Consider the following 21,402-nt stretch of genomic DNA (forward strand, 5'->3'; position numbering starts at 1 on the left):
CCGATTAAGTTTTGTTTGCGTAATTGGGACCTCCTCAAGTAAGAATCCTGGAAGGTATCTGACTTCTGCTGTTAGGAATCCAGTAAATTAAATCCCTGCAAGTGCAGGCAGAGGCAATGCAGCTCAGAACAGTGAGCAAGGGGCAAGCTGCTCCATAGACTCTGCTTTTGGAGATGCAACCTTATGCTGAACAGCCACAGCTGCACTGCACGTTAACCAAGGAGACGTGAGATGCAGTTGGCCAAACACATTAACATCTTCCGCTCTGATAATTAGTTTAGTGAAAAATTATTGTGTTATCTCTTTGGTTTCACTGGAGACCAATTGCAGCTTTAAAAGAAAAGAACAGCTCACATTAGGTGCTTTTAATAAGGCAAAATCTATCATGTTTCCAAACAAGATTTAAAGCTCATTCGGCACGTGAGTAATTAGCATGAGTCAGGTTGGAGGCCAAATGCATTATTTAGTGATGGAATTAATTTTGTTTAGAAAGAATCTCATTAAAGCCCCCAAACTGCAGAAGTATCAAGGCAATGGACCGAAAACATTGCAATGGCACTGTTAGTGCAGCTACAGGATGCGGTCTGGACTTCTGCACCCAACCTCATGGCCAATGACAGAAGCTTTGCTCTGGCCAAGCAGGGAGCAGTGATCCCAGCAGAGCTGTATTGTACAGTAGGCGTTCATCCCAGAGATGAGCTGAAATCAGTTATCATCACTGACTACCATACCACTGGGCCAGAACTCCGAGATCCTCCAAATTATCCTTGGATTGCCCATATTTGCATCCCAAAGTGGCACTGGAGACAGTCTTCCTGGTACAGAAAGCCTTTTTTTTCCTACAAGAACAACCTGTTTCATTTTGTTTTTCCAGGACTGTGACACCCAGCTGACTTTTATCATATGCTGCTTTTTCCCCCTCCAATGGGGCAGGCAAATATACTTACCAGTACAAAGGATTCAGAAAAAAAATGGATTACGTTCAGCATCCTCAGGCAAAACCAGCAGAACAGACTGACAAAACTTGTGCTCCGTAATGAAATTCCAACGAAGGCATTCAGTGCTTGAAAACTAGGACAAATGATGCTGTAAGGAGCGGAATATGTAAACGTGGCAAAGCACTTCATTCTATATGCTGGCTTCAGAGGGGTTACTTCCAGCTGACAGCAGTGCAAATGAGACCAAAATAAGACCCACAGCCACCAGCAGAAACATGAAACTTGCTTTTGTGTAAGAAAATATAGAAATGCCCCCTAAATAGGTCTGTGTATGAGGTATTTTGGGTCTATTTGGGCCCTCCTAAATGGCAGTTTAAGAGATGACAGCTTTGGAACCAAGCGTTTACCCTGCGATATACCAGCTTGGCCCTTCAGTAATTCTGCAGTGGTGCCCATGCCCTGCATCTGCAGCACGAACAGGATGGCAGTGATTGCCATAAAACTCAGCCAGCAGTGACAAATAGGGAAAGAAAAATCAAGTACAAGTAAGAAGGGTGGTGTCTCACTGTTGTCTGAGGGGTGCTTTAGGGACAACGAGAGGACAACTGCAGGAACAGGAGGTTTCTCCTTGCAGATCTATAGGGCGTCTCCTGTAACACACAGCCACAAGGCTCAGGTTTTGGCTGCACACCAACAGCATTGCTGGGAGCTCAGGGAGGTGCCCAGCTCTCCCCAGAACAGCTCCCAGCTCCATAGACAGGACTGCAGCGGGGTGATCTGTGCTTCCAGGATTTGGATGCATTCCTGCCTCTCTGCGGTGGCTGTTTGGTATCAGGGATAGTTTCCCTAGTGGGGAAGCATGTAGTTTTTCTCCCCGTACCCAGCAGTACACCCAGACATGGCTCTCTCACCACAAGGTCTAAACACAGCCAAGCACCAGACAGCCCGACAGTCCTGACACAAGTCAGCGATCTGAGTAAGTGGGTTTGTAGGTGATGCAGAACTCTCAGATACACACTGGAGCTGCTGAGCTCCTCATGTCAGCAAAGCCTGCTTTCTTCTCAGGTCACAAGGAGGCTGGGTTTCCTGGAAGGTAGCTGTGAGAGTAGCAGGGCTCCTGGAAGGCTGTGGCACAGATGGGGCAAGACCTTTGCTAATGAAAGCAGGAGGCATAGCTCTGCTCAGCCTCCCTTCAGGTGCAGGCCCTCATTTCTGAGTTGACCCCTGCAGTGATCAGTCAACCCTGCTGGTGATGCCGAGCTCTGTGGCTTGTTCTATGCTCCAGCTTTTCCATCTTGACCCCTCAGGCACAATCTCCAAAGGTAACTTCATCCCATTATATCGAATGCATTCAGACACCACCAGCAGGAGCAGGCAACATGCGGGTTGGGGCATCCCACCCAACACATTCAGGCCAACCCCAGCTCCCCAGGAGCAGCTCAGGGATCTGCCCAAGCACATTGGCTAAACCTCATGCTTTGGACTGGAGAGTTACAGCCATTGAAGCACTGAGCTGTCTTGCATAGGACACTCTATACATTCTAGCAGCAATCCTTTTTAACAAGGGCCTTGGAAATTTGACCAAACCTAAGCACATAGCCTGAAAAATCACTTTAGCATAAGAACTTGCACATCAGTGAGGACCCTTCTCCCATTAGCTGTAATGAGTACAGACAGTGCTCAGTTAACAGCTGTCAGGTGCTGAAACATAGCTAGAATATTTTTATTGGGGAAAAAAAATCACTGTTTTCATTGTCATCTTAACTAAAAGACAGATGTGTGAAGGATTACGTGGATATCATGGCAAACTTCAACTGAAATGGGACATTTCCTGTCTCATTAATATTTCAGATATGTTTGAACGCACTATGGCAAAAAATATATTACTCTGAAACAAACTCAGATAGAAAGAAAAAGGCAAGTTTCATTAAATAATGAACACACACCGTATGAAGCCATCCTGAGATTCAGCCCCATAGTGTCAACGAAAAAATCCTGGTGTTCTACTTATAAATAAGGCAAAATTATCTATTCATTTAGGAAAAGTAATCATGCTCAGTTAGACACGCCAGACAAGCATATGAAAAGAAAAATGGCTTTGAAGCCACTCTCAAAGTCAAGCCTAGACAGCTTGAGGAGAAAACTCTGCCATCCAGGTTTAGGTATACATTAGAAAGTCTATTAAATAAGTGGTGTGAATTGGTGCTTCTTTTTGTTGTGTAACGCTTTTGAGCCTTCAAAAGAACATTAATGCAACGGAGCTCATTTGCCAGTACCCACAAACCACTATTGAAAACAACCCCCAGCTGAAGGTGTTCTCTGTATGCTGGGTATGAGCAGGATGCTGAGCAGAAGCTGCTCCCCTACTGCTGCCCTGCTTGTTCTACGTGCAGCACAACCCATCGCTTTCATGAAGATACGGGGTTGGAATTTTAGCTTCCACTTCTAAGCTTGGAGGAGTGATAACGGTTCTTCTAAGGTGGGAGGGAAGCCTTGTTACTTACACTGACAATGGGGACAAACACAATCGTGTTCAATGTTGGAGGGCTTTGGTCAAAAACCTCCACCGCTATCAGTGGGCAATGGTGGGGCTGGGGTGGAGTTCGGCTTGGTGACCTTAGGGGTCTTTTCCAACCTGAATGGTTCTGTCTCAACGAAACTTCTGTGCGAGAGCACAGCCGTTCCTGCCAGGCACTCAGAGCAAACTCGTCTGCCACCTTCTGTAACTGAGAGGATATAGCATTCATGGAAGAGCATTTCAGATCCCTTGGTGCCCGCAGGCAGCGCTGCGGCGAGGAGAGCGCATCTCCCCGGGGAGGATCGTAGAGCTGAGCACCTGTACTGCTGTGATAACGGATAGGTGGGAACAGACATACAGGGGTGCACAGACACCTCCCATGTGTGTCCGACGGGGAGAAGAATTTCCTTATGGACACAGCACGGGCTGGTTTTGGAGTACAGCGATGCAAGCTGTCAGCTGCACACGGCCTTTGGCTATATTGAAGAAACACAACGATGAACTTGCTTTATCAGGCTGGAGTCAGCCCGGCACAGCACGGCCCAGGGATGGACACAGGCCCGAGAGGCCTATTTTGCATCCCCAAGCTTGAGACTGAACGGGTAATTGAGAGAAATAACCATGAACAATGACTGCTTGACAATGGCAGCAAATTGGGTTGGTGCTCCAAATGGCGCTCAATTGCTCAGTGCAGATGCTAATTGGAACAGTTCCTTTCTAAGGCGCAGTCAGCACAAATCTCAAAGCCCGAGCTAGCTTCTCTTTGTCGGCAGGCCATCTGTCATGCTAATACATCTTGCTGCCGAGAGCTGATGCTTGGGTTTTTAGTTATAGCACCGTTACAAAGAGAACACAGTGCTCCTGTGCTTTGGGTGCTTCGTGCTGAGGGAATGGGTGCCCTCCTGCAGCCTGCACACCTCACAGTGCTCGCAATGCAAAGCAGCCCCTCCGCTGCTGCCTCTCTTTCTGAGGGATTGATTTATCTCAGTACCTGCGATTGCATCTCAGGATGCATTTAGTGATTCATTCCCTTTAATAATACGAGCAGATATTGAAGAGGCCGTCAGCTCCCTGAGATAGGCTCTTTCAATAACAACAACATTCTCACTTGTTTTCTTCCCTAAATAATAACAGAAAAACTTGTAGGGATTCTTGGTCTCAGCACAGTCATGCAAGCAGGGGCAGCCCACCCCCACCTGCCTGGTGCTGCAACCTGGCCAATGCCAGCAGCTTTCAGTAGGGCAATATTTACTAAAGGATCAACTCTGTCCACGCCAAAGCTTTCAATTCTTATCAAGAGAAATCTATGTGCTCTGTGCAGCTGTACCTCTGAGGAAGGTGCAGAGGCCGTACAGATTAAAGCTCAGCTGCCAGGAATCACAATGAAGAGGTGTTTATTGACATGTTCCTTTCACCAGGATAAAGACTGCTCCACTGTGTACAAAAGCTCACATCTTGGAGCTATAGACCAAGAAAAGGCCAAGATAGCCCCCTCGGCTGGCAGAAAGTTCCTAATTCCCCTCACCTGCCACCTCCAGCTCATGACTCCACGCTCTGCTCACTCCTCCATGCTCCTTATCCAACCCCTGGCTCTACAATCACTGCTTCTCTTTTGCAAGCCCACACTCTTGTTTGGCTTCTTCATCTCAAAGGCGCTGCTCTTCCCTTCACAGCACTACTTAAGCAGCACTCCAGAGGCACTTCATTCTGCCCTGAGGACCTTTCTTATTCACTTCCCAGTCACAGCATTTTCCCTGGCTGCTAAGAATTCAAAAAACTTTCGCCTCATAACTATATTTTTGTAGCCTTGCTTCCTGAGACACTCCGTGTGGAATGTTACACAGCCCATCACTCTTTCCACACCTTTGAAACCTTCGAGGTATCTGAGGACAAAAGCACACAGTGCCAGGACAGTGATGGTATTGCTTTGCCTCTCCTTGATCACTGCTTGGTCCCAGAGCAACACTTATTGCCACTGTGCCACTTCAATCTCACTGCTCAGCACATAAATCTGTGTATCACTACAGCAGCAATGTCTCTTGTGCTCACTGGGTTATGTTAGTACCTCTCTCAAACATTATACATACCTATACATTATCATGTATTATACATATCTATGCAACCACCCCAGCCTTTGCTTATTTTTAAATGCACTTTTACTTTATCTTGCACCTACCCTCCACCAGCGGGGCCAGAGCTCCTGGGTGCTTCCTCGCTCTGTTTCCTTCTCGTTCTTGTAGTCAACGCAGTGCTCCGGGTCGGAGAGAGCACCGGGCCGGGGTGGGCTCCGAGCGCTGCAGTTGCTCTGTACGCGCAGGAGATGGAGCTCCGCGACCGGCGGCTGCGCGGACCGAGCCCGGCTCAGTCTGGGGAGATGAGGTTATAGCAGCCTCTTCGAAGTGAAGCGTGCTGCTTCTCAGCGATGCAGGTCGGGATGGAACAGCCTCCCCAGCCTTGTTCTGCAATATTTTAAGGATTTATTATTGTTATTATTTTTAATGGAGAGGAAGAAGGAGGAGGAAGAGGAGAAAAAAGAAGAGAGGAAAAAGATAAAGAAAAAGAAAAGAAGGGAGAAGGAAAAGAGAAAAGGAAAGAAAGAAAGCAAAAAGAAGATACGCGTTTGTAAAACACATTGTCATCCCTCCGGCTTTCCGTTTTCCTGTCTGTGGAATCAGTGATGAACTTTGTAACTTCCCACATCTTCCACAAAGGAAAAACAAAAGGGGTTCTTCCTGTAGCTGGAACTTCACTACTGAGCTGCACCCGGGTGAGTGGGAGCCCCAGAGCTGCCCCAATAGCATTCAGAGCACACTGTGTGCCTTTCCCTTCCCATCCTGACCATGGCAGCACCTCTCAGCTGGCACTTGGCATCCAGGCACCCAAAGAAAAGGAAAAGCAAATGTGGGTGCTCCGTGTCAAGCAGCAGCCTGACCTGGGCAGGCAGTGAGGGGGTCGTGCTGAGCATCTGCTTTGTCTGTTCAGCCTGGGATTCCAGGGAATCATCCCACTACTCTTAAATATTTTAGGCTGCAGGGTTTCCCTTGAAGGTCCCTCACAGTTCAGGTGCTGCAGGGAGCTCTGCTTCCATTTGCACCACAAATATTTGATGCCTGTAGCTGGGATGCTGCAGAACCACTGCTCTTCCCATGCCTGCTGTCAACCCCTGGGTGGGTTCTGACCCATTCCTCCCTCCCAGCTGATGCTTTAGTCTGCTGGGCTGAGGGGTCATTACCTCAATATATTGTATGATTACGTTGTATTTATATCACTGTAATTTCTTCCATTATTTCCACTCTGCATTATAAATAATAATTTAAAAGTTAACAATCTGACAAAAAGAGTGACTGCAATTTCCCGTGTGGAGTAATTATCACTATATTGTGAACTACAGCACAGCAGGAGGTCACAGCAGACATAGGATTCACTGAAGGAAACAAGCAGGGTTGACATGATGGCCTCATCCTCTGCCCCATCTGAAGGTCTCTCAGCCTGACCAGGGAAACACAGATGTCTGCATCATCCATGTGCCTTCAGGCAAACAGGTCAGGCTGGGAGATCTGTTTCTATAGAGCTTTTATTTTCCCAGCCTGTGGGTCCCTGAACAGCACTTGGACCCTGGGAGGAGTCACCCTGGAAACCCCAAGACGTGCTTTGTAGGGCGCCGTGTGTCCCACATCGATGGCACAAGGGCTGAGTGATGTGCCCAGCTGGCAGTGAGGCTTTGCCCTGAGGTGGCCCCAGCATCATCCCTGCTGGAGGCACTGAGATCCTGCTGCATTTTTAATTGTGAAAATGTATTTACATGAATAAAACACGTCTTCAGTCGGGGCCGTGACCTACTTCTTTTTGGGAGGATAAAACAATGGTAGGTTTATATTTTCCCTGCATTTATTTCAACCATCCTCAGGCAGATCAATAGGAAACTCACAGCCACCAGGATGCTTTTCTCTACAAATGATCCTGCTCCCATTGAGGTGACTGCAGGCTGCTGCATTGCTGCGATGGAGCCCTTAACTGTCAGATTAGTAGAGCAGTTTTGACAGCATATCACCAATACAGAAATAAATAACGTGGTGGGGCAGGAGCACTGTGTACACGTTCCACACCACTAGGAAGACCTCCTCTGTTTATCCAGGTTATGGATAATAACAATAAATATCAGATAACATCCTGGGCAAACACAGGTTGGTCTGAAACTCATTGAGCACCGCAGGAACTGGGGATGCTCTCTCCTGTCATTCTGTGAAAACAGAGCACATCATTTGCTTTTTAAGGGCAAACAGAAGCTCTCACTCAGGTGTTTGGACTTGTCTGGAACTGAAGCAAGGCAGGTTTAAAGCCCCACCATGTTAAGGTCTCTGGGTGTCTCCTGGGAAGGGGAATGTCACCAGTCCCCAATTTGGCCACATCCATCAATGCACAAACCCACATATCTCCTGCACTGAGGCAACTGTGGCATGTCCTGAATAGGCTGAACAGAGTCCCCACATCAGAGGGAGCAATCAGAACTCACTCACACACCACAGCCACACAGCAGGAGAACACTGACAACCTGTGCTGACATGGCAACACACTGAGATGTCAAGCACGGCTGCTCCTGTCAGCATCCCCAGCCCTGGAAATGTCCTATTGCCCTACATAGGTAAAACCTCCCAGCTCAGCTGAGTGTTATCCTGGCATTTATTATAATTATCTCTTGTTAATTAAATAACATCTTTCTGCTTTCTCCGCAAATCTCCCCCACAAAGCTGCATGGGGAAATGGCATATGTCACAGTGCCAGGCAGATGTGAGGACCTTGGGGCTGTATTTCCATGAGTGCACACCCCATTAAAGATGTTATTACTACAGCTAAATAAGAAGTGTATGGGTGTTTCTGTCTCCTCACCCCTGTACACCTCCCAGTCCCTCCCATTTCAGCCCACCAACCAGCAAACACTGTGCTCATGTCTGATTTTGGCCAGGATGTGCATGTAGGAATCCAGGAGATGCCAACAGGCACCCACACAGTTTGAGTGCTGGGTCTCTGGGATCCATCTGTGTGCAGACTTACAGGTGCTTGATGGAATTAGGGCAATACTGACTTCATTCCAAAAGGAAAAATTAGAACAGAAAGCAAGCAGGCCTGGCTGGAACAAGGCTGCTCTGCTACCCTGAGCCAGAGCAGCTGCAAGGCTGAAGGGAGCAGAGTCACTCAGCTCCTCCTCTGCACCTTCACGCACGGTTCTCGCAGAGAAATGGATTCATTCTGCTCTAGCATTAAAGATTAAAAGCAGCTGCAGCTCATCGCAGCCAGAAGATTTATCTGGAACTGATGTCAAAAGCAACGGCTTGCTGGGGAATAACCTTGAATGCTGGCACTGTGTGTTTTGAAGGCATATTAATCACGATTTGAACATGAATAGTTCCCTCACTGGGGATGGAGGTTTAGGGATCTCTATGAAGGGTTGAATAAAAATGCCAGAGCCTGTGGTACAGAGTGCTCAGGGCTGGAAAGCATTCCCACAGAACCAGCGATTCCTCAGACACAGACATCAGGACTGAGGATGGCAGCACAGCTGAATGAGGCTGACCATTGTGAAATACTGCTATGGACACTCTGCAAACAGGAATAATTCTAACATCTCCAAATCACAGCATGACCCGTGGGGCTGTCACCCACCTGCAGCTGCAGGGAAGGACCAGCAATGGGCAGCACTCTGCCATCCAGAGTCACCTCTCCTTTCCTTCAAAGCTGCTGCATCCTGCTTTGCAGTTACAGATGCACAGAGTGGAAGCTGCAGCCATTGCCCGCCTGCTGTAACCGCTGCCACTGAGGTCCCCGTGGCCTAAAAAAATCTCAGCTATATAAAACCTTACACAGAGATAAAACGAAGCAGCAGCTCTTCCCTTCCTATAGGTTGTATCCATGGGAACAGGATGCAATTTGGTATCCACACAATAGCAACAGATAGAAACCCCATGGTGCACAAAGGGGAGGATGGCAAAGCACTTTGAGCGTGGCAGGGCATGGGGGGCACCTGCTGGGTCACAGCAATACTGCGTGTGGGGGAGCACAGGCTGCAGAATGAAAAGTTACAGAGCTCTTCTGGTTCTTGGGGAGGTGGCAGAACAACCCGAGCCTGCGCAGCATGGGGGGGGATACAGAGAAGTACAGCAGGAAGCCCTGAGAGAGGGGAGGGAAGTACCGCTTTTGTTTTATATCAGGTATGAAAGAAATGAAGAAAGGAAAGAAAAAGGAAAAAATTCTCAGCTAAGTCTCATTACTGAAGGAAAGCAGCCCTGGTGGCTGCCCTGCCTGCTCACAGCACTCCCACCCATGCACTTCTGCACTGAGCTGCTAACAAGTGAGCAGCAGGGAAGAACAAGAGTATTCCATTTCTTCTAGGACCTTGAATAACCCAACCCCCCATTTGGGAAAACGAACACAGAACCGTAACAAAGAGCATTTATAAGGTAGAACAAGGGCTCACAAGCAGAGCACTCCACACTAGGAACCACCAACCTACATACAGTGCTTTCATTCACTCTTCATCCTGCTCAGCTGGGCTGAAATCCACCTGCACAACCCCTGGAGCATTGGCTTATGTTTGCAAAAGGGCTACACCTGATTGATTGCCATTGATACACTCATTGATTGCCATCTGAGAGAGACACAGGACAGCACGAGGCTGGGGCAGAAGCTGGAATGGGAGAGGGAGAGAGACCAAAGCCAGTGATGTTATTGAAGGAGCAAGGCCTGTGGTACACGGTCCTGTGCTTATGACCATGCTCCCAGATTCACAACTGGTGCTGTATGATGACAATCTCTCCAGTGAATTAAACTAATTACAATTCTAATTTGCTCCCAGACTCTGCTAAGCCCTCTGGAGCATTGAGGAAAGCCCCAGGTTCTTCCACGCCTTCTGTTAATATAGGCAGATACTTTAAAATGAATAATTCTGTGTTTAATCACTACAAAGGAAAGTTTCACTGCTGAATGGGGATGCCCCGGGATGCTGGGCAGCATTAACCGCACTAAGCAGATCCCTGTGCAGGGAGGCAGCTGGGCAGGACAGTCCATACACCTTGGAGTGGAAATGGAATTTGGCATCTTTGCCGTTCTGAAGCTCTCATTTGTAAGAAGAGCTGAAAACATAAGGGATCCATCAGGAGGAAAACACAAAGGCAACAAACAGCCTTTGAGCCACAGTCAAACAACATCCAGCCCATAAAAATAGATTGAGACCATCCTTCCTACTTGATCAGCTGTCACAAGGCATTCAGAAACATTCTTTGGGATCTATTGGCTGATTTAAGCCAAGTTTCCCTGTATGGATGGGCCTCAAGGACATTATCCTGAGGTACACTTACAGTAAGGTCCCCAGGATGAGTGACAGCATCAATGCAGATAGCAGGGGCTGCTCAAGACTTGCACCCATCTTTGGAGTAGCTTATAAGTAACGATAAAGCATTGCAACTTTCATTATACAGCAACAACAGCAGAGCAGCAAGGTCCCAGTCTGCAGCAAGTGAGAATTTGTTCAAACACAGCAGCTACAGGCACAGAAACAAATGGAAAAAGCTCCTTACCTCTGAAATGCCTCAGGTATGCAGAGATGTCTAGTGAGGTACCCCTGCCTCCACTACCAGACCTTAAATGAGGTCTGGGCACTCTGACAACTCAAATTCATTGCATGTACCTGAGCTCCCATAGGTTGGCTCTGCTCTCCACCAGGTGCTCCATCACTGCTTCAGGCCATGACTCAGCATTTCTGCTACATCTAATATGCTACAAATGAGGTCAGATATACATATATTCTATTTGTTTTAATTACAGTAAGATGAAAACAAGCTCAAATATACCAAGAGTCCTTGGAGGGTTTTGTTTTGCACAACAGAAATGTCCAGAAAGGTTCCAAATAAAAAGACCAGAACTGAAGTTTGAGGAAGCTCCTTTGGAAAGGCAATGAGCCCACAGCTGGTGTGGCATGCTTGGTCTGATGGATGCTCTCAGTCTGGCAGCACTCACTCTCCTAGGACCAAAGTGAATCATATGACAACTTAAAATACAAAACCTCAAAAGAAATCTCATACACGCACATAAAAAAGCAGCTAAAATTCCATTTTCCTGCCAAATTAAAACAAAGATCAACTGCTTTCCTATGGTGGATGGGTGCCATTAGTTTCAACTACGCCACTTCACACCAGTTGGCGTCTTACCTTACACTGAAATAATGTCATTTTAGGTAGGGCCTTGCCCAGATGGACATGATTTCCCTAAATTCTGTGCCTAGCATTTCCCACAGGAAGGTTTTAGGTAGTCTTCCACTGCACTGCAATCCTCCCAGCTGCTCTTCAGACCCCGTCACTGGGATGATGGAGGGAAGGCAATGCCTGAGCACCTGCGGCTGCTGTGCCTTCAGGATGGGGAGGTGACATTGGCCACAGAGAAGTGCCAAACCGCTGGCATCTGAGCCTGCTGAGGTATAGTCAAGGAAAATGGCTATTTCCCATTGCAGCCTGGTTAGAAGTGATATCCAGCAATGAGAGGAATTGACTAGCAAATATCCAATCAAGACAGATTTCTTATTTTTCTGAAGAGAACTATTTCTTGGAAATCTACACAAATCCTTTACACTTTCTGGCACTCAGGCCAGTGAGTCTACAATTACTGACAGCCAAATGCACAGACTTCTGTAGCCTACCTAAACCAGAAAGGAAGAATCATTGTTCTTCCCTAGTTCTACTCTTATTTTTCTGCTCTTGAGTCAAGCCTTGGCTTTCCTCCTCAGGCAGAACTGCTGTAAGCTCAGCACAAAGAGCTGAAATAAGAGGGCTTTGGACAGACTTCAGTTAGGTAGGGAAATATAAATAAATAAAACAAAACAAACCCAACAATGGGGAAATAAAAATTATTCCGTTTCCCTAAGTTACATTATTGGTTATATAACCAAACCCTGTGGTTATATTTTTGCTTCTATAAACAGACAATTGCCCTGAAACAGAGGCCTAAAAACGATGAGTGGAGTGAGGATGGTGACCACCAGCCGCTGGGACTGCGAGGTGGGTGGCAGTGACACTCAGCACGGGGATGAGGACATCTGGTCGTAGTCAGGACACTTGAGCAGGGCCGGGTAGCTGCTGTTCATCTGCAGAGACGCCTCGCTGGAGATGTCTGACGGGCTGCGGCCCCGCGTCCATGCATCTGGGTGCAGGAATTGCCCCGAGTAGTCAGAGCAGTTGCTCAGACGGGGACGGTAGAAGCCGGGATGAGGTCGGTAAATGTCCTCAGCGGTGTATCGCTTCATGAACAGGTACACAGACATCACCCCAGCGCTCTGCAGGGGGGAGAAGAAAGATGAACGGCTTTCTTTGCCCTGCTGATGGCTTGCAAGCACATAAAGTCACTTCCCTGACCTGTGGTGAACACAGCAGCCCCAAACCCATCTCCCGCTCCTCCACATGCACTCTCCACATCAAATCATGATTAACTGCCCTTCCAGCCCTCTTTTTCTCTTATTTCTCATTACAGGGATGTCTCAGAGCTGCCAGTACCTCTGTGAGAAGGAATGAGATGGCAGAGAATGCGAACGACCAGCCGTATTTGTAATTGAAGAATGTCTCCGAGTCCTTGGTCCTATTGAGCATCTCATCGTTAATGCTGGATATGTAGAGGACCAGCCCCACCACCAGGGACAGACCTGGGAGAACCAAGGAGGAAGAGAGTGAGAAATATGTTGGAGATGAAGCTGGTGAAGCAGCACCTGCCTTTAGGAGCAGAGTGGCAGGTGAAACTCCGGAACTGTGAAATTGTGCTTGAAATAACCGGGAAAGGAGGACTACCAAGGGAAAACCTTGCCCAGCAAAACTCACCTGACAGGATGAAGAATATCCCTGACACAAAGGCAAGGATGGTCCTGTGCGGCCGCACGTGGCCGATGTTGCTCAGGATGAAGCCGATGAACATGAAGAAGAGGCTGACCAGAGGGAAGGGGGTGGCAGAACGGATCATCTCTAGTGGGACAAAAGCAGAGACAGATAAGCACCCCATGACCTGCCCATGTGGCATGAGCCCCTGGCACAGGTTCCTCTCTCCAATGTGTCTTTGCTAATGAGTTGAGTGAAACCCCTGTTAGAATCTGCATTGCTGGGAGTTTTCATGTGAAGTGTTACAAAAAAAAAAAGCCCCAAACATTGGAACCTGCATTTTTTCACATAGAAAATGTGAACACATCCCTGCTTGGGAGCACCCTCAGAGAACCAGGAGCTTGTACAGCAAGAGCTCAAAGAGGTTTATTGGGGCAGTTTCTAAGGGTCCTTTGGTGCCTTGCAGGATGCAAAGTTCCCACCAAGTCACTTACTCAGGACATTGACTGTAGATTCAGATGTCAGCTGGATGTTCATGGGCATGACGTATTCTATAGTGAAGCACCGGCCACGTTCCTCACCTGCAGCAAAGAGAGACAGAGACAGGTCAGCAGCATGCCCATCTATTTGGTTTTGGCAGGGGATAAAGTGACTTTCAAATACATTTCATTGTATGGAGGAAGACAGCCACGGTTTTTAGTGCTGCTTTCATCCCAGTACTGAAGAAATCCACTGGTTGCTACTATTGCCCTGTGAGAACAGCTGCCCGGCTTTCATGTGTCACTGCTGAAGGAATGACAGCAGTACGTGGCCCCCAGGTGCCAGCACTTGCTCAGGAAAACATCAGCTGAGCCAATCCCATATGTGTGTGTGGGCACACCAAACAGAATGGTGCTAAAACCCTCACTGTCGCAGCTCTTCCATGTGTAAACTTGGGGTGAATTTGTTCTGGGATCTCTAAACCTCACTGTGAGTTCTGGGATTTCCTTACACCTCTAAACACTGTCCTGAGGGCAGAGGGTTTGGGGTCACCCAAGAGGACCCACTGGAACCCCTCTCTCCTCACAGTTCTGGATCTGTGCATCCAACTCCCATTCACTCTGGCTTTGTCTGATCCACGTCACTTTGCCAAAAGCAGCATGAGGTGAGGGAATGTTTCAGCTGAGCTGAATCCCAATTTTGCATGGACAAAACAGAGTTTGGATGGCTGCCGAGGTACTGTGATAGGCAGAGGGGCCGTAGTCTAGCAGCCGTGGGGTCCTGCACCACAGCAAACCCTGCAGACCTACATGCCAGGACAGATTTATCCACCTTACTGTGATGCTTACCAGGTGCTGTGCCTGACTTTGGAAGCAAAATAGCACAACAGGAAGGGGACATGATGGGGAGGAGGCCATACCTGCCAGGAAGCAGACCCTCCAGAGCCCTGCGTGCAGGGACAGCTTGATTTCAGTCGACTGGTTCTGGGGCTGGACGATGCCTTCCTCCAGGTAGAGCCAGTAGTCGGTGCTGACGGAGATGCCCAGCAGGCCGAGGCCGCAGACAGCAAACACACTGCTGAGCAGGGTCAGCGCCTTCCTGCTGCAGGCGCTCATCCCCAAAAGCATGGGGGGGATGTGTGGGCAGAGGGGCTGCGGCTGCCGGCGCCCACCGTGTCGCTTCTGTAGGGAACAGAAGTGACAAAAGCTTTGCCTTGGTGTTGGATGAGCAGATGTAAGCCATTAAAGAAACCACAGGATGCGCTCATGGATGGGGAATGAGAACTACTTCCCAGCCATGGTGGGGCTACGCTGGCTGTGGTTGTGTGGAGCAGCCAAGCTGGCAGCAAGCAGCTGGGTCAGGGCAGGATCCCTGCTGTTCAGCCACAGCCTGTGCTTCCCACCCTGATTTAGCCAAATCTCAGTACCCAAATGTTCCCACGAGTGACAGTGAGCCATGGAGCATCAGCATTGGAGCTGCTGAGGCTTGAAGGCACTACATTAATAGATCAGCAAAGATACTGCCTGACTAAAACACACCCCTGTGCATTCCCGGTCACCAACATGTCCTCACCACACTGCCAACTTTTCTCTTCTAGGATAAAAAGCCAAAGGCACCAGTGTGTGAACAGAGCTGGAAGATGGGAAAACAGGGCTGAAGTGCTGCTGAGAGACCTGCAGAGTCTTGAGAGGGAAGGAGAGAGGCTTTTATTATTACATACCCCCGGGGAGAAAGCAGACAAGTACATGTTGGTAGGAAGCAGATGTATTTGCACCCTCAAGAGCTGCAGCAGCTCTGACAGCCCTCTCCCATACGAAATCAAGATTTGGCTCTTCCTACGTTCACACTGAGCCGTTTCCCAGAAGGTACCGACCTACGGGAAGGGGAGAGCTGTCACTTACAGACAGCCCGAGCACACGCTCCAGCTCATGCTCCTGCAAGCTTTCCACCTTTGCTAGATGTCTATTTTTAAGGATTTTATCTATCTGCACCCCCCCATATCTCAGCAGCCGTGAAGACAACCTCGCTGCTGATGGACCCTCACAGAGCTGAAGAAGTTGGGAAAGCACTCCAGAGCTTTATGGGGTGGTAATGTGCCACGCATGTACCAAGAACATCAGGGAGCAGCACAAGAAGAGAGTGAGCTGTGATGGAGCTGAGCTGAAAGGCAGCACACACCGAGCTGCGATGAAGAAATTGGGCTATAGCTAAAAATACAGGGCCTTCAAGCAGCATGACCTGCTGCTCAGGGAGCAGTGCAGGGCAAGAACAAATGGGCCGAGGAGAGGGGTTCACTCAATGCAAACCACAGCCCAGTGCAGGTGGTTGCTGTCCTTCGGGCAGCCCTACACCACGCTGCTTTCTCCGGGTGAACCCCAAAGAGCCTGACTTGATCCTTTACAACCCTAATGCAATAGGGAAGTGGTGGCAAAGCAGCATAGCAGTTCCCACTGAGCTCACAGGGCATGTATCCCCAGCTGGTGCTCAGGGATGGCTGCAGGGATGGAGCCAGGCTGCAGTTTGGATCCCGTGAGGAGGTATTAGAGGGAAAGAGAAATACGTAAGACAGCTGTACAGAGCTGCTTTACTGTCACAAAGAAATGTGTCGGCTCTGTTTCTGAGAAAGAAATTACATATTGGAAAAATTAAGTACAGAAATAAATCTTTTGGATGTGGAGGAGGGTTAGCCTGATAGTAAGAAACAAAGCAGCCCAGCTCATGGCAGTGTGAACCAGCGCCAGTAACCGCTCCATCCAGCAGCCATAAACTTCAGAAGGATCGATACCAGACCTAAAAGCTTCCCATGGCCACTAACAGCACTGCCAGCACAGTGATGGCCGTCACCGCAGGATGGAAACGCGAGCATCGACTGCATTGAGCACACTGGGCTCACAGCCTCTCAAGAGAGTTGTTTGGATTGCATTAAAAAACAGAAGGCTGTTAATGAGTTATTTAAACCTCGTTTAAGCCACGCCAATAAGAGTCCTACCAATTTTTTGCTTGTTGGCAGATATAAAGGACACCTGAAGAATAATTAGAATTAAAAATATACGACTGCTCCACTGCCTTGGTCACTACCAACACATATTATGATGGGGTCACTTAGGATTTGTTCTTTACCCATCCTTCCTGTGTAGACCATGTTTGCAAGGATGGGCGCAACCGAGCCCAACTTCAGCTTGAGAACCAAAGGCAACGAGACAAAATGATATCCCAGGGTCAAAGGAGTAGCAGCCAAGATTTACCTCCATCCCCAGCCCTCTGACCAGATGCTTCCCCAACAGGGCTGCTTTTGCTGTGCTGCTGTGGCTCCGTGCCAGCTCAGTCCCACTAATGGCTTTGGATGATGCCAACAACTTCCAACACATAAAACCATTGACCCAGTGGTCCCATCCTTGCCCAGAACAGCCTGTCTGTGTGCAGCCATATCCCCAAACCCTCATGCTGAGCATTTCCTCTCCATCGGCAGCAGCACACACATCCCTCTCCTTGACACTTTACAACTCTTACCTCGTTTAACCCCAGCTGATAGAAAGTTTCAGAGTGCAGCAGCTCAGGTTCTGAAGGGGAATTGCTGGAGGATGACCCCAGTCACTGCTTTGGTTGTTGAGTGTCTCAGAGGAGATCTGAGGCAACAGGAAAGGGCTCAGTCTGAGCTCTGTACCCCATTGCAACCTACCTGAGGGGGCACAGGGTGAGGACCAGGGGATGTGGGGACAGCAGACAGATCTTGCAACCACACTGCAACTCTGATCCTGCTGCAAATCACACATTGCAATTCATATCCTAAATAAATCAGCAACCTGGTGATCCAGTGACCCTCTTCTGCCTTCAGCTTTGTTCTTCCCTCAGCTGCCCCTGGCCTGGCAGCAGCACAGACGAGTGATGGCAATGCAACGTCCTGCACATGGAGCTGGCTTGACCAGCTGCTCACCCCACACCCAACAGATGGGAGGTTTGTCTAATGAAATACTGAATCTTCTGCACTTGGTTCTTGCTCACTTCCACGTGCCATTTAATACAGCGCAAAGTCCTGCAGTGGTATCGAGCATCAAAAATGGAGAAGAAACCTCTTCCTTGCATTCAAGAGCTTTTCAGTGTTTCAGTGTTCAGCTTTTCGCTGCTGACTGGGGCCAAGCACCCCCATTTCCTTCTTCTCCCTGTAGTGGCAATGCATGGCAGCGTGAGCTAAATTAGGCAGTGCTGGGAGGAAAAAAATAGCATTGTGAGCTAATTAAAGCCCTTCCTCCCCCTGTGCTGGGAAAGGTGACCCCAGTACCTGTGGATCAGGAGGAGCTCCTGTACTGCTTCCCTCCACAGTGCCTGTGGCTGCATGGCTCCCATGGGGATTTTCTGCATGTCAGAGAGAGAAAGGGGCACGGTGGGGATGGGTTGTCAGGCAAACCTGGTGATCTTAGAGGTCTTTTCCATGATTCCAAGTTTGGCTCCATCTTCACACAGGGAAGGTCTTTGCTTTGTGTAGCTCATTGTGTTCAATAGTGAGGTTATGTGACATTGAAGTACGTAACAAGCAGCACCTCTCCTCCACGTCTGTAATGATCAGGTGTCTTCTGCCCCATTCTGCCTGTAAGGTGCTTTGCAGACAGCATTGTAAAGCAGTTGACACAGATGACAATGACACAGAGATATCATTTTCCCCTTCAGCTGTTCTCCCTTTCCCTCAGTTGCAGAGAAAGGAGCAGTTTGGTGCTGATCTATTGCCTGCCTGCTGCCCACCTCTCTCTTGTGCTTGAGGAGAAACACGCTGCTCCCCAGCAGCAGCTCCAGCATAAGGATGATTTAGCACAACTTCCCAAATCACTCAGCTTTCTAGGTCAGGTTTGCTGTGTTGCTTTTCACCATCTGCAGCTTCCAGTGTATCCCAGCACAGCCAAGAGAGAGATCAGGGCAGCTCTGAGCACCCCCAAGAGCCACCAGCCCCAAACTGCCATGGGCTGAGCTGGGGATGGCAAGGAATGCAAGCAGGGATGTGCTTGGGCTGGGCGTTGTGGTAGCAAATGGGACATGGCACTCATTGAGTGACTTTGTCCAGGGGACTGAGTATGAAAACGATGATCTGCAAGTTGTCCTGGGTCAGTGGCTGCCATCTGTTGTAGTGTTCCAATAATGCTCCTCAGTGTGGCTATAAGCGCTGCTCCAGTGAGGTTTTCCACTGATGAACAGAGACAATTCCTTTATAATACAGGAAAAGAAGCAAGCCCCATCTTCCAAAGGGATCGGACAGACTTCTCTCACCCGTAACAGCTTATTTTCTGAGCCTGGCAATGCATTAGAGTGGCTCTTTGACAAATCCCATATTCCCAGTAAATATTTTACTGCAAATGTCAGAAGTTTGTGTCTGCACAGTAATACAGATTGCTGTCATTTTGATTATCGCATTCCTAGAGCGCACCTCAAACACAAATCCCCCTTAATTTCAGCAAGATTGAGGCTCTCAGGTAAATTTTGGGTCTAGACTGCATCACACAGTCATTTTATATATGCCACCCCAAAACCAGGGCTTTACATCTTCCCAGCTGCCTTACAAAGATGCTCCTGGCACCCACCAGAGCCGTACACTTGCACAGATCACAGCTCTCTGATAGCATGAAAGCCTCTATGGGCTCGTGCATGATTTCCCTTTCTTATCTTCTATTCCCTTCCCTCTGCATAACAGAAGCTGAAGCTGCAAATGCGGTGGGACAGACGCAGCCAGATGGGGATTCATTCGCCTCGATGAATATATTTAGTAGCTACACTAACACAAGAAGGAGCTGGGGGAAACAAGCAGAAGCCTTCCCCCTGTGCCTTGGATGCCACGTGGAGCTGCTGCATGTTGACCAAGGTGAGGCAGCAGCCATGGGGCTGCTGGGCACTTCTATGGCTTACAATGACTGAAGCAGTGCCCTGCAGTGAACCCAAAGGGCAGCTGAGATGGAGATGTGGGGATGCTCCTCCTGCAAAGCTCCCTGCTGGGGTCACGCCACCAGCACCTGCTGCTATCACATGAAATTCAGCTAAAATCCTCTTTTTTACCATTCCTACTGAATCTGTGCTGCTTTTGCTGTCCTCACCAAAGGTTTGCCTGCACCTTCCCCTTCCCTTCCCCTTGACCAGAGCCCTCTGCACACAGAGATTCGGGGTGCATGGGGGACAGCGATGGGGACAGTGACGGGACAGGTCAGACCTGCACTCCAGACATCACCATTGCTTTGTGCACCCTGAACACTGCCACACATCAAAGGCTGATAAAGTTCCCCACAATGCCAAGCAATTAATCACCAGCCAAACTGCATGTCAGAACCCTCAGCTCACTGCCGGGATGGCTGAAATCCCACATTTCATGTTTCACCTCCTTTTGTAGGATATGAATAAGGAGCGTGTGGAGAAGCAAAGACAGGCTCCACATCCCCGTGAGCTTTGTTCATATGGCAACACACGATCCAGCATTTTTTCCCCCTCTCTACTTTACTCCACTTAACAAGCAGCTCAGATTTTCTCATATAGCTGTCCCTCCGAGGGGTTAACAGCACCAGAAAGCATTGGCAGCCCCAGACTTACAGCGCATTTCATATTCCCTGTGAAAAACACACAGAGATGGACGTTCAGAAGCGACGGGTAAAACGTGAGGATGCTCAATGAACCCCAGAGCTCTGATCTTCTGAAGCAGAACAGCCCCGGGTTGGGCAGCCTGGATTGGGGTGCCCTGTGTGCCGAACCCAGCCGGAACCTCCAGCCGGGTCTCCTGTGCCCTCCCACAGCCCAGCAGCAGGTCAGGGGCGATCCCGCACGACGCAGCGCGGATCGCTCCGGCACAGCCCAGGGCTCTGCGGCCCCGCACCCACCCCGATGCCCGCACGCAGCTGGGGCCGAGTACGGCTGAGCCCAGGGCGGTGCCCCGGGGTCGGCCCCCACGGATCTGATTCCAACGGGCTTACGGACCATGAACGAACATACCCCCCCTCAAACCCGCTGCTCCTCACCCACAAGGCACTTCCCAGACCCCTCCTCCTTCCTCTCAGGCATTAAACTTTGTGGCTTTTCCATGCAATTCCCCACGAAAACCCCACGAATCCCCTTCCAGGACCGCGTGCTCTCCGCTCATCCATACGGGCACAGGAAGGTCCCCGATGCTCCCACACTCACCGGCCCCGCGGCGTTGCTCTCCGGCCCCGGGATGTTCCCTCCGCGCTGCGCCGGGAGAGCCCGGGAGGAGCGGGCATCACATGGCGCCGGCGGGGCCAACCCACCGCCCTCCCCCGTGCCCCTTCCCTCCCCCCTCCTTCCTCCTCCTTTTCCTCCAGCCATCCCTCCGTCTTCCCCCCCCCCCCCCCCCCCCATTCTCCATTCACCCTCCTTCCTTCAAGCCACCTTTCCTCCATCCCTCCTTTCTTCTCTCCATCTCCTCTTCCTTCCCTTCATCACCCCCTTTCTTCTCCCTTTTATCCCTCATTTCCCCCCCCCTCCCCTTTCACCTTTTTCCTTGCCTCCCTCTTTTTTCTCTCCACTCATCCCTTTTTTACTCCCTACCTTTTCCCTTTCTCATCCTTTCCCTCCATCCCCTCTCCCTCATCCCCTGCTCACCTGGCTGTGCCACCTGGGACACCGCTCACTTGGG

At 49.4% G+C, this 21,402-nt stretch overlaps 1 protein-coding gene across 3 annotated transcripts; it reads right to left on the bottom strand.

Annotated features, from left to right (window-relative positions):
* Positions 1–11,245: 11,245 nt before the first annotated feature.
* On the bottom strand, positions 11,246–21,199 carry CACNG5 (calcium voltage-gated channel auxiliary subunit gamma 5). Of its 3 annotated transcripts, none has more exons than XM_072351611.1 (6): positions 21,156–21,199; positions 14,704–14,965; positions 13,799–13,885; positions 13,311–13,451; positions 12,993–13,138; positions 11,246–12,775 (listed from the first exon to the last, which is right to left on the bottom strand). In XM_072351611.1, the coding sequence occupies exons 2-6, from the start codon at positions 14,909–14,911 to the stop codon at positions 12,518–12,520; spliced, it is 840 nt and encodes a 279-aa protein (XP_072207712.1). In that variant the 5' UTR covers positions 14,912–14,965; positions 21,156–21,199; the 3' UTR covers positions 11,246–12,517. The 3 variants fall into 3 exon arrangements, with proteins under 3 accessions (XP_072207712.1, XP_072207714.1, XP_072207713.1); XM_072351613.1 differs by lacking the exon at positions 21,156–21,199 and adding an exon at positions 20,931–21,040; XM_072351612.1 differs by lacking the exon at positions 21,156–21,199 and adding an exon at positions 15,505–15,656.
* Positions 21,200–21,402: the final 203 nt, after the last annotated feature.

The sequence above is a fragment of the Excalfactoria chinensis genome, chromosome 17 (assembly GCF_039878825.1).
Source record: "Excalfactoria chinensis isolate bCotChi1 chromosome 17, bCotChi1.hap2, whole genome shotgun sequence".
Classification (NCBI taxonomy): domain Eukaryota; kingdom Metazoa; phylum Chordata; class Aves; order Galliformes; family Phasianidae; genus Excalfactoria; species Excalfactoria chinensis.